This window comes from Egretta garzetta, unplaced genomic scaffold (assembly GCF_000687185.1).
Source record: "Egretta garzetta isolate BGI_Z169 unplaced genomic scaffold, ASM68718v1 scaffold38, whole genome shotgun sequence".
NCBI lineage: Eukaryota > Metazoa > Chordata > Aves > Pelecaniformes > Ardeidae > Egretta > Egretta garzetta.
Window position 1 is genome coordinate 2,575,498 of NW_009260667.1, and position 13,124 is coordinate 2,588,621.

Below are 13,124 nucleotides of genomic sequence, written 5' to 3' on the forward strand. Positions count from 1 at the left end.
TAAATGGCTTCACTGAGGCAACTTCACGTTTGCCAGCCTCCCTCCTGGGGCATGTTTGGGATGTCAGCAAATGTAGAATGTGGATAGCTCACTACATGATGCTACATTTTTGTTGTTCTTTTCTTTCAGTATCGCCAAAATCCATGATGATGACTAATATTTTTCCCAGTGCAGAAGTGAGTCACTTTTTAAAGTGGTTAAAAACCAAAGACTGAAGTGATGTATGTGTGTGTGAAATTAGTACTGCAGGTTTAAACAGCATCATTTTGCCACCATCCGTGTACCAGTCGTCAGTCGCTAACACTCTCTTCATCTAAGCACCAGATCTTACAACCACATTCAAGCGTAACTATTCGCAACGCATAAACAAAGGCAACCAATAGGTTTGTGCAAGGGAGAGAGGTTAAACTAACAGAAGATCACATCTCAAAGTAGGGATGTAGCTAGGTATATTCTTAAATGCTGAGGCCTTTAAGGAAAATCTTGGTTGTTGGTCAGGTACTACAGCACTGACGTATTATTATTTCATATTCCTCTAATTATAGGGAACCTGGCTGTGTTTTCTGCTAGTCTCAAATCACGTAAAGTTTGTCGTCCTCCTTCAGTTCTCTTAGCACCTGTAGTTTCTATGGTGCACCACCAGTGCCAGCCTTGGAAGGAGTGTAACCTGGAGAAAGGAAGGAGCGCAGCAAGTCAGGACTGAGCTGAACAGAAGAGCTGTGGCAAAGATTACCCGAGACACACTGAGACCATGTCAGCTCCTACTTACTGATGTTAATTTGTAATTTTCATGAGCGCCATGATCAAATAAACTTACAAAAACATAATCCAGATTGCTGAGGCAGAGAAACACTGCACACAGGGCTGCCCTAACATCCTGTGTATCACTGGCCCAGAGCCACTGCCAGCTGCAACATTTTTCTGTTAGAGAGATGAAATTGCTGCTCCTGAATGCACACAAATATTTAAACAACCAACACAACATAAAGCAATGGATATAGGACATAAGAAATCAAACAGCCCTTCCACGATAAACCTTGTTGAGAGCAACAGCCTAGTAAATCCTATCTAACATTTTAACAGAGCCTTAGATGTAACGCTGACCTCTGCCAGTACATTTGTGTGTAGATTCAATAGGAATCCTGATGGTTTGGAGTCTTGGTTTTCCTTTCACCCATCTGTTACTAATACAGCAGATATTTGACATGACTGTTCCACTTCGTCTGAGACCTGCTGAATAAAAGTTCTCTTTCATTTACATGAGTAATAACTACTAATAATTTGCATTTACAGCACATTACGCCTTCTCTTGAAAACTCAGAGCACGTCATAAATATGAGGAACGGAGCTTTTTAATACTTCTGAGAGGTGCTGTATTATTTTCCCTATTCAAAACTACAGAAGCTGTTGCAGAGAAAGCGTCACATTCAGTGTTACGGCTGAAAGAGAAAGGCAAAGCCTTGAGGAGACTGCGAGCCCCTTGAGTGCTTTTGCCACAAAACCACCCAGCAGTAAATGAGAAAACTGCATGTGCCATGAAAAGGGTAGTCACGCTGAATGAAGTCAGTAGCTGTACCTATGAAATTCTAAGCCATTTTAGAGTCAAAGAATTTTTATGAAACCTGTTCATCTGAAGTGCTTCCTGTGGGACATTTTGAGTCAGATTCAACCTGCTAAATAGAGAGAAAAAAGCGCTAAATGCGCATTGAGGGGAAGGTCAAAGCTACACTGATTAGCAAATGTGGGAAATAACCAGGCCGCCTGTGGTTCAACCCGAGGGATGCTGATAACTGGAGACCTCAGTCCTCCCACCCCACGTGCCTCAGCAGACGCCCACTGACTTGATGCTCCTCGCAGTAGCAAAGATCTTTTTTCCTGCACAGAGGCACTTCATGGTGCTGCAGCGTTCGGGAGGCTCCCTCTTCTGCACCGCGAGGGTGGAGGGAGCTTGGCTGACACGAAGCCGGGCCCATACCCTCTCAGCGCCTTGTGACGGGAACTGCAGCAATATGTTGCCTAGTAATGATCTTTCTAGGGACTCAAAAGGCTTTATAAATTTTTAATGCTCCAAATTCATTTTCTGATAGCCTTAATACAGGTTTACAATTTCAGTCTGTGAAACAATAGCTGGTGCATGTTCCTAGTTATTATGGTCCTACTCCATTTTTTTTGTTTAATCTTCAGTGGTATCCCAGTTTTGTTCAAGATCACTTTTTTAACAACAGCCACAGCAACAGTTTTATCAATCTCAGCTCGCTATTCCTGCTTGGGCACAAGACGGGCTGATTCAGGTCTCACACAAATCAGCTTTAGAGTGGGTTTAACCCCCTGAGCTCCCTGTGGAGCTGCTCCTCCTTTACGCCAGTGTAAGTGATAAGGATAAGGATCAGGCTATTGGCATTCGTAAGTTCTCTTCCCAAGGATTCGTGCAGCAGAGTCTGCCTCTGCGATACGGGTAATGAATATATCCATTCTGCTCCACTTCCAGGCATTCATTTCCTGTAACATAATTTTTAAGGAGTCTCTGGCAGTTCAGTGGAAAGAGATTTCTTTTTTTCTTTTAAATCTCTCTTAAAGCCCCATTACCACTTTTAATTACCACTGTTTAATTTCTAAGGACAAAAAATCTGGCAGACTTGTTGAGCTGCTTAAGTCTCTCGTTAATCGTTCCTAGTTAACACAGCCACTGTGTCAGCCACAAGCCAAATGGAGGAGGGGGCAGCAGAGGCAGGGACCATGCATCTACCCACTCATGTCCCTTCGTGACATGTTTGTACCTGTGCTTCCCTGCTTTTTTCCCTTTTTAGTCCTTCTCCAATTGTGTCATGGACACATTGGCACTGTAAGGTCTGCAGGGCCAAGGCAGTCTTTGCCTCTGCTGGCGGCACGCCGGGACCTCAGGCCCCTGCCATGGCCAGCTGTGGTGCCCCTTGCTACCTGTGATGCTCACACTGCCATGTTCACCAGCACAGCTCAGAGCCACCCTTGCTGCCTCTCCTGGGTGGTGAAGGACCCAGCGTGTCCCTCTCCCATCTCCGAGTGGGGCTGGTGCTGCTGGGGATGCCCAGCCTGGGTCCTGGGGCTGACCCAGACCAGGCAACGGATGTCCCAGCCATCTCATGTCCTCAATGGCCGGGAGGTCAAATGAGCAAAGTGGGACACCATGTCAGAGCACAGAGCACTCAGCAAGAGGAGGCAGAGGGGAAAAAAGGTCTTGTTTTCACACCACCCAGCTGCAGCAAGCTGCGAAGCAGGTGAGAACATTGGGAGAGCACATGCTTGGTGCTGCACGTCTGCAACACAGCGGGTTTGCTCCTGCCTCCTACACAGATCGTGTGTGATGGCAGCTCGCCCGCTGTCACCAACAGACGGCCTCTGATCGTCATGGATATAACGCCCTTCCATTCCCCGAGGAATGCCCCGACATGGGCGGTGAAGTGCTTGTGGAGACAGTTGGTGCATGGTGTATTCTGCTATCCGAAGGGCACAGACAGGGTCCTCTGACTGCAGCTTTCCTCTTCCTTTACGCTTCTTCCTTTCTCTTCTTAAGAAAACTTTACTGAGGGCAATTTCTGTGTTTCAGGCAATAACTCACTTTGATCAGTGCTTCTTGAAGAGCTCATGATTCCTGGTTATTTACCGGATGTGTGTAACCAAGAACATGTCACCTGGGTTGTGTTCAAATGGAGAGAACAAAATAAGTAATGGTACGATGAGTTAGGCAGCTTTTCCTCTTGAAGACATAATGAGGCTGTTTACTGCTGGATCATCGACTGCTGGAAACTGTTGTAAAATCTCCTACTGCCACCATCAGGGCATCAAAATACAAAATGCTTTTTTATACAGAACACAGCATCAAAGCCAAGTAAGTCAGTACATCCAGTAAAAACATGAGTAGAATATAAATCTTTTGGATGTACACAACAATATGTACTAAATTGGAAATTATAATAGTATGTCTCTCCAGAGAGACGTCCATAAGGAAAAGTAGGAGCGGGGGTGTCTGTAATTTGTGCAATAATCATGCCGTAAATAAAAAAGCTAAATAAAATAACTTGCATTGCCCATGTTCACTAACGTGAATTAAAGGGGCATCTAATAATTATAACAACGTAAAGACATTAAGAATATTTTTGCCTGTACTTCAGTACAAGATGTATGGCTCATTAAAGACTCTCTTCTTTCCACGTAGATGCCAACAGCATTTATGAATTCTCAGTCAGCTTTTGTGCTTAACCCGGAAACCTAAATCCTTAAAAAGTTCTTTCTGACACTTTGCAAATGCAGTCACAATTTTCTATGAAATATTCAACTATCTAACACCAAATATAGCCAGAAAGTACCACATCTACATGGCATCACTTGGCTATCATCTGGAAGCCTTGGCTGAGGCTGGACTGGGCAGGGTGTCAGTAGATGGAAATGATCTAAATGATCTTCTTCTAACAGGATTTATATTAGCAGAGAATTTGGTCTTCTCTGTATAGTTTTGTGTAGCAGCTTTGTGCAGTCCAAATAAAGAATCAGTAATACAACAATAAATAATAACGACATTTCTGAGTACTTTGCGATGTAATGCACCAGATTGCTTTTACAACCAAGCACGCCAGGAAAGCATGTGCTCTACTGCCTCAGCTGCATTAAGTTATTGTTTACTTTTATTCACTAATAAATAACGTCCCATTCCAGGTGAATATGTTTTGTATGGTTTAGATTAAAATTATACCAGCCTTAAATCAAATTGTTTTCCTTGAAGAAGGTGAGCTACCCTCCTTTAGCTTTAGTAGCTCTCTACCTACTGTGTGGTTGCTCCAACCCTCTGCTCTTCTGTCGCTGCCATGGCTGAGCACCCCAGGACGCCCAGGGGGTGTGTGGGCAAAGCAAGTAAGTACATATTTTTAATGCACACTAACAGTAAGTAGAGATTTACTGTCAGCAATTATGTGCATATCTGGGTCCTCATTGTCCGATGACATCATATATGATCTAAGGAAAGTGCTTGTGACTTTACAGTTTTAACTGAAATATCTGTGTAACCAAGCACTGAAAAATTTCTAGGGAGAGCCTTTGCTGCCCTGAAATCAAGATGGCCTGGTCTTTGATAGCAAGTTGTTTTGGGACATGTTTGTCCTTTGCTGGTTGTATGAAAAAGAACTTTCCATAATTCCCAATTTAAAAGGGGAGGCTCGTCACAATGGAAAGCAATGGGAGTGGGGGTGCCGGGGGGGGTGAGTAGTTACTCGTTAGGGTCATTTACAGGACCAGTTTTCAGAAGGGGTGGGGGTTTCTGCACAGCTCAGCAAAGGGAAGCATTGGGCCCCAGTGGAGTTACAGAAACGATCACAGTGAAGTGTTGGGGAAATACCCAGCAAGGAGGCTGGAAGAGCAGGAGATTACAAGGTACAGGTGGGCTGACAGGTCTAGGGTCTAGGTCTGAGGCTGGCAGAAGTCTTCCAGCCCTGGGAATGGGGCAGGAAGGCTCCCAGGAGGGGAACTCCCTGTAGTTGGATTTTAACTTTGGAAGAGCTTTAGACCAAAGGACCAAAGAGCACAACAGCAGCTTCCCAGGCTGCTTAGGGCAGCTGATTCAGATGGGGAATCAAGGCCCAATACCAGTTAGGTAAGCATTACCACAGACCGGTCTGGCCTGGCAGACTGCTGGGAGGAGGGTGCTGCACAGCTGAGGTCCTTCTGCTGAAAATGACTCATGTCCCGGGCACACGTTTACAGACTTTCAGGAAAAATGCTGCCGATTATCTAAGTTTCCATGCAAGGAGACGCGGTCCTTCAGGACCAGCCTCTAAACCATTTACCATCCAGTTTTACATAGCGCTAACAGCTCAGATTACATCCAGATGGGAAAACGGTGTGGCTGTGTCATTCCTTCAGCCAGCTCACCCCACCATGGAAACAGCCTGCCCATGCTCTGCTAGCTAGAATGGACGACTGGCTTAATTGCATTGCCGTATTGCCACTTGCACTTGCAATAGCCACAGTCTGTTGAGTAACTCTAAGCAGGAGGAGTAGTTTTGTGCGTGAGGTGGAACTAGGAAGGCCTGGTGCTCGCTCACCTTTGAACTGTCTGGCATCTAAGGAGGCGTGAACTCTAGCAGATGATTTTCCTCTTGTTGAGAAGAAATGGTTCGTAATGACTCTCCACCACGGTGCCTAAAGAGGGCGAAATGTCACAGCCTCCCCCTCAACACAGGCACAAGCAGGATTTTTCTTCCCTTCCCAGTTACTTATTTTCATTTAATTTTACTGAGCATCATTTCTTCAGCTCACAGTAGCTGGGCTAAGCGTAGCTGGTTGCTACCCTCCTATTTGTGAGCAGTCTCAGACACACTGAGAGCGATTTCGTTTTGTAGATGCTCACCTCCAGGCCAAACCAACCTGTCTGCCCGCACCTTCATACAAACCACCTGCTAGCCTTCCAGCAAAGAGCTAGAAGAAGCCAAAGTTAGAAGGCGGCTGTATTCCTGACACAGCAGAATAACCGAGCCAGAAGTGGGTGTTGTGACGCTCTAGGGATGCTCTTTGCAGGAAAGGTGCCCCAGTAAGCAAAGTGGCGGGAGTCCTGCTCTCAGCTCTGGAAGACACTTTGGGGTCGTACTGAGAGCAGGACTGAAGAAAGCTGCTTATTCTCTGAACTGAGAGCAATACAGGGCAATCTGAAACAAAATGTAAGTGGGAACAACCACTCTTGCTTTGTACTTTCGAGAACCAGAGGCAAAAATGCCTCCTTCGTGTACTAATGCACTGGATATGTGAATGTCTCCCTCTGCTCTCTTTCCACATTTCAGCTATGTTTGCATACTCTATTACAATTATCTACAAATGGGTTTTATAGGGACAGATTCCAATCCTGAATATTTAAATAGTCAGACTGGATGGCTCTATCTTGCTGTACAGAGACGAGATTCTCTTTGTTTCCATACAAAGGCATAGAAGGGCTGGGGCCGGGGAAAAAGCCACCTGGAAAGGGCAAAGGGAAAGGGAGAGAGCTCCACACACAAGCCTACTTTGGCTCATGAATTTAACATGTGTGTAATGTTTCTTACGAGAAGTCATGTGAGCAATTTAAACTAGCCCCTAGGCAAGTCTAATCTGAACAAGCTGCTCTGAGACAACCTACAAATTGCAGGGTTTAATAAAAAGGGTAGGCCAGAGTCAGCAGAGAAGAGGATAAGACAGGAGGGGGAAAGGGCTAGTATAGTATCAGAACTTGAAATGAAGTCTCCATGAGGAGATCTTAATAATACATTGCACCAAGATAGCGAAGCCTGCAAAGGAGACACTGCATTAAAATTCTGCACAGCTGGGGGTGTAAGTCATATAAGATACCCCAACAATTACTTCGTATCCATGAAGAGTGACACAGTTCTTTTAGCTCATTTGCGCCACTCCTGTATCTGTGTCTTGCATTGTGTCCCTACCATTAGGTGTCACCACTCCACAGCAGAAGATTTCTGAGGAGATAAGTCTAGAAAGTCTGGTATAACACTGCAAGTGCAGTCTTTCCTTCTTAAGGGTTCCCAGGCTACTCCTACAAAAGGATTTTCGTGGGTAACAAGCTAAGCTACTGCGGCAGAGAGCAAGAGCGGCACTGGATGAGACTGAGCAGATCCCTGGCATTGTTGGAACAGTTTGGTTTCAGGCTCTTAATATTGAGGTTCAACTCCTGGGTTCATTCAGCCTCAAGACTGCAAAGCAAGGCTCCAGCCTGGCCTTCAGAGTGCCTCTCTTGCCTTGCTCCTTGGCTCATCCTCCACTCGTGGCTGGGACTGAGCCTTTGCCCCTGCCCCTGACGGGCGATCAGCCTGCACGTGGTGCAGCTTGGCCTCAGATCATCTGTGCTTGTCTGACAGACCACTGGTCTATCTGTGGATTCATGGGGCCCAAAGTAATGGTGGGGTTAACACAGCTAGTTTTGTTTCGTGAGGAAAACACAGCTTGAAATATCTTCTCTCTTCTCTGTCTCATGTACCATAATGCTCTACAGCTTCCCCATGAGAAGAGACTGTGCTACAAGGAGTTAAACACCATTAGTACTACTCTTGGGACAAGCAAGTGTCATCTGCTTGGCTAAACAGATTTTGGAAATTACGGCAATATTTTTTAACTGGTCACCATTACAGTGATGGCCAGAAATCCTCACAGCAATTTGCATGGAGTTAAATAACTCTTTACACAGAAGTTTCCATCATAAACTGGAAACAATGGCCGAAACATCTAGATCAACCAGATTAGGTCTGCGTAAGCTTGGCTTCCTAACAAAACCTCAAACAAACCCAGTAAATTGTTAGCTCCTGGTGCCCCTGCCTGACCCCACTCCCTGAAGACTGGGAGAGCTCCAGCCCCCTGAGCACAGCGGCCAGGGCAGGGGCATAAATTGCCAGGCTGCAACCAGCAACGTCTTTCCAATTATTTTAATACCTTCAAAAAACAAGAACTTTTGAAAATTGAAAGTAACATAAACAATCGACTGAAGGACAGAACATGAGTCAAAATGTGGAATTAAAAATATTTGTAATCTTTGCTGATGGGTAAGCGCTCTGTCACGCTAACTGCTGCCAATGAGCTTGTTTTGGCCTGAAACTCTGCAGACTCGTTTCTCAGATGTGGCAGCCTTTTCTGTACTGTTGGGAAAGCAATATCAACATAACGAAGTGTGAGGGCCCCGTGGTAATAGTCTTCTCTTCCTACCTTCCACCCTCCTCCCATCAGGGGAGGAAGCTAGAGTGATTTCTTTCCTTTCAATGTTCTCTTGCTTCTTAAATTAGTTTTATCCAAAGAGGCTGCAGAAGCCTCACGATGCTAGCATATAGTCTGCATATAGTCCAGACGCCTTCCCCACAATGCTTTGTAGTCAAAACCACAAGATAGACAAAGGAGAAACTACATTCATTTAGCAAAAGTTTTGAAATGAGCCACACAAGGAGTCCGTGACAGACCCTGGACATGCACAATGTTCTCCGAACTCCCAGTTGGTGTCAGTGACAAGACCCACGCTGAGCAGCCCTGTGTCCTTCCAGCCAGGCACTACACTCCTGAGTCTGAACGAACACCTAGTAGGATGTACGGCCTGCCAGGGACAAAACCAATATATCTAATTACGAACATAATTGATTAAGACCCTCCAGAAGCAGGCCAAACCAAGGGCCCACCTCACTCAGTATCTTCTCCCTATTTAAGGAGAACAGTATAAGAAAGATTAAGTACGGAGTGATTTTTCCCCTGGCATAATCTCCCAGGTAATAGAAATCTGCACTTTATAGATTTCAGGAGTTGGAAGCTGCATCCCCTCAAAAATGTTCTAAAGGCACTGTTAGATCTGGGCTTCATGACTGTTTAACTCTTGAACCAGTTTATATTCCCAGTGTCCATGACATCTTGTGACAATGAGTTTCATAGTTTACATGGCTGCATTTAACTCATTTAACTGCATGAAAAAGTGCTTACTTTTGCTTGCCTGCTTGCCAAAAATTTCATTGCGCACCTCCTAGTTCTCCTTTTATGGGGAACAATAAATAACCATTCCCAGTTCATCTTCTCCAGACCACTTGTGATTTTATAGACATCTATTTAAAAAAATGTTTAAAATACATTCCCTGAGCTTTTATCAATGTCTTCACGTAAACATACAACCTGTTTCATATTACTTGGGTTGAGGCCTGCCATGGCTATTGTCCAGCCACATATTTTTGCAACAAAAGTAAATGTGTCCAGCTGAGTGTTTGCAATTTTTTTTGTGTATTTGGCAATATTGCTTCCTCCTTTTTAGGGTGTGGTAGGAAGTATTTATTTAAAAGAAAAAACAGATTAATACTTCCCTCATTGGACTGTCTCAGACATTCAGGGTACCCCAGAGCTTAAATGGAGGAAAATCTGGGGGGGGGGACGGATCCTGCTGGATATTGGCAGCGTAAGACGGGCAAACACTGTGTGCCCCGTGAGCTGGGCTGATGTCTGGGAAATCTCACCTGCCGGTGGGCGCGAGTCCCAGAAGGGCAATTTAACTTCCAGCGCCTTTTTGTGTGCACGGGGATTCGCCCTGTGGTTTGAGGTTTGCTGCCAGCTGGGAATGGGCATTGGGTGCAATTATATACTCAGTGCAAGCTGAAGTCAAAACTGGGTGTAGCTGCTTACTTCTAATAAATTTGGGGAGTGAGGCTGTGTGGTGTGAAAGGTCATATGCAGGGTTTCCTTTTCATAAGACATTTGTTGCTGTCCTGGAGGAAACAGGGGCTGCCCAGCATGGCTGTGCCTGCTTGTTTGTTCATTTCTTTGAGGTGTTTGGTAGACTTTTAGCCTCCCTCTAGCAGCCCATACATTGGTGTAAAATTTCCCCTGCCAGGAAGTGCTGGAACACTAAAGAGGGAAATCAGCCAGGAAAAAAAAAAAAAAAAAAAAAAGAGAAAAAAAAGAAAGAAAAAAACCCCACCACTGAAAAGAGCAATCTATTGATTCTTGGTAGAAATATTCATTTTTATATTCTGGGAGTGGAATGACATTGAGAAGGCTTTGTGCCATGCTTCCTAAAAAGCAGGTGGGGAGGAATGCTGGGAGGCTTTAAGGATTATACCTGGTTTTGGCACAAGGCTGCCCGTGGTCTGTCTGCACAGCTCCTGAGACCCACCTCAGCAGGGATGGCCAACGCTCTGTAGGGCTGTGGGCTCCTTGGAGGGCAGCTGGGGTATCCCCTGCCTGCCCCGCATGGTGCTCCCCACAGTCCAACCCTGGCTAACTGGGGGGCAGGGGGGTGAAAAATGCCTGTCTGGGGAGCTGTGGCACATGTTGTATTCCTCACAAAAGCCCAAATCCTTCATTGCTGTTTGCTCTCCTGGCTCACCGAGGGCATGGGCGAAGGAAGGTCTCACCACTGGCCCTGACACAGCTCAAGTCCCATGGCCTTCCCAAAGCTACTGAGGGGATGCAACCCCCTCAGCCACCCTGGAGTTCCTGAAACCAGGTCCCAGACAGTCAGATGGGCTGCCCAGGACTTCAGCCAGAGACCTGCAGAAGCCAGGCACTTTACAAAATAAATGTATCTGAGTATGTCTTCTGAAGAGGTCTCTCAAACTTATTATTTCCCTTAGTGAGACCATTTGACCCCAAACGACACCAGCTCCTGCTAAAGAGAGCCACCTGTGCTATTTCTTAGTCCAGGCTGTGCGGTGTCAGCTCAGGCATCTTGGCCAGTGCCCAGGATGAGAGGATCCCACCCTTCAGAGGTGTGCCACCAGTTACAAGTAGTATTTCTTAACATACCTGAGGGCCTGCCTGTTCTTGGTCAGCTGTTTTCAGCTCTGGTCTCTTGGGCTTTCTTGAACCTTGTTCTCTGCTGAAGATAATCCCAGACAACTCAGAAAAGACCTTCTTTCAGGTAGTGTGCTGAGTACAATGAAAAATCATCTCAGTCAACCCTTGACCATCCAACCAGTCTCAGGCAATAAAGATGCAGTCCCAAGGTTTTCCCTTGGGTTGGGGATGTCCCCCACCTATTTCAGCAGGGAAGCTGAGCAGGAGCGGGGGAAAGATCTGCAGTTCATGACCCAGAATGGCTCTGCACAAACCTGCACAGGAGGCCTTTCCTCTGGGTGCATGGCCTTTCCCAAGAAGGTCCTGCTTCACAGTTTTGGCACTATCCCTGCACAGAACAGCAGGGCTATGGGCATACTGGTGTTGCAACATCTCTTGGCTGAGGTTATGCATGGTGGGCCAAGAGGAGATCAATCCCTCTGCTTAGAGCACCACAGGCATGAAAACCTGGATGGATGGGGTGCTCCACAGGTTTTTAGTGAAGGAGTGCCACCTGAATAGCAGACTTAATCAGTTTGCATGTTATGTTGCAAGTTACCCAAGAAGTTGGGGGACAGGCAGCAAGACACTTCTGCCTTGTGAAATAGCCATGACAAAAAAGCAACTATGAGAGAAATATGACAGTTACTGCCTGTGTTGTGAAAAGCTGGCTATGCTTGTGGTATTTGCCTCCGGTTGTTCTCAGGCTTGAGGCAACCCCAAGGGGGAAGTTTGCTAGCACATCCCTTCAGGGAATCTTCCCTTCATAGCAAGAACACTATGTAGGCTTTGTGGGTGTCCGTACAAAAGGAGCTGAGATCTCTGGGGCAAAGGAACAGCAGACAACTAATGAAGAGCATTGCAGGGAGCAGCTCGTTGCTGCAGAATAAATGGTGGGACTTGTTAGCCAGTAGCCTATTTGAGAAATAAAGAGAACCACAACTGTGAACAAGCAGTTGCTGTTCACACCTTTACTTAGTGAAGGGCTCTTCACTAAGAAGGGCTCTTCACTTAAGAAGTGATGAAGACGCACATTATCATCCCGTGATTTTGGAGAAAGCATTTATGTTTGGCTCTTTTGATAATTCTTTGGCTTCCTTTCTCTTTTTTTTTCTCCTCTATAATAAAGTTTTGTTTGATTAAACCTCTTTAATTGCTGATTGTGAAAAAGCCGAGTTTGTTAAGTACTGGCATGGGATAACTTTATTTTTCCAGCTTGACCTCTACAAGTTGAAGCCAATGCTGCTGCCAGGCAAAGTCTAGCAGTCTAGAAGGGTCACAGAGGCAAATTCCCATTTAAAACCATGAGATTCTTCTGTGCCAGGCACAAAGCCTTTGAAATTTGGAGGGACTGGTAACACCCCATAAGCATGTGCAGTAATATAAACACTGCTCTAATGCCAAGTTGTCACACCATACTCCAAGTCTATGCATAAGAGGGTGCAGAAGTGTAAAATCAAATGGTTTGTAAAAATTTCCATTGGTTGGTGCTGTATTAACAGCAGAATGCTGCAGATGATGTGAATGTAGTAAACCAGGCAGAAGAAATAAGCAAGCCCTCTGCAACCTCAAAAATTATACAGAGAGATACTGTCATGCTGGCTGAAAGGAGGAAAGCGCATGAGTAAGTTTTTCTTCCAAAAGTGTAATAGAAACCTTTGCTGTTTAGTAAATATTTCTTCTCTGCTCCCATTCTTGAGTAAAGGCACCTGTAGATGAGATGTATGAGACTTCTGCTTTTTGCTGAAGCCTTTCGATAATATGGTGTTTTCCTTCAAAATTATTTAGTTTCAACTTTTGTTCTTCCTCTGGTTTGCATTCCT

General features: G+C 45.4%; 1 protein-coding gene across 1 annotated transcript in view; it reads left to right on the forward strand.

Annotated features, from left to right (window-relative positions):
- Window positions 1–3,425: 3,425 nt before the first annotated feature.
- LTA4H (leukotriene A4 hydrolase) overlaps window positions 3,426–13,124 on the forward strand; it is a 32,446-nt gene continuing 22,747 nt past the window's right edge. The window contains exon 1 of the mRNA XM_035900996.1: window positions 3,426–3,452. Within this exon, the coding sequence (XP_035756889.1) occupies window positions 3,426–3,452 (27 nt within the window). The remainder of the gene's footprint in view (window positions 3,453–13,124) is intronic.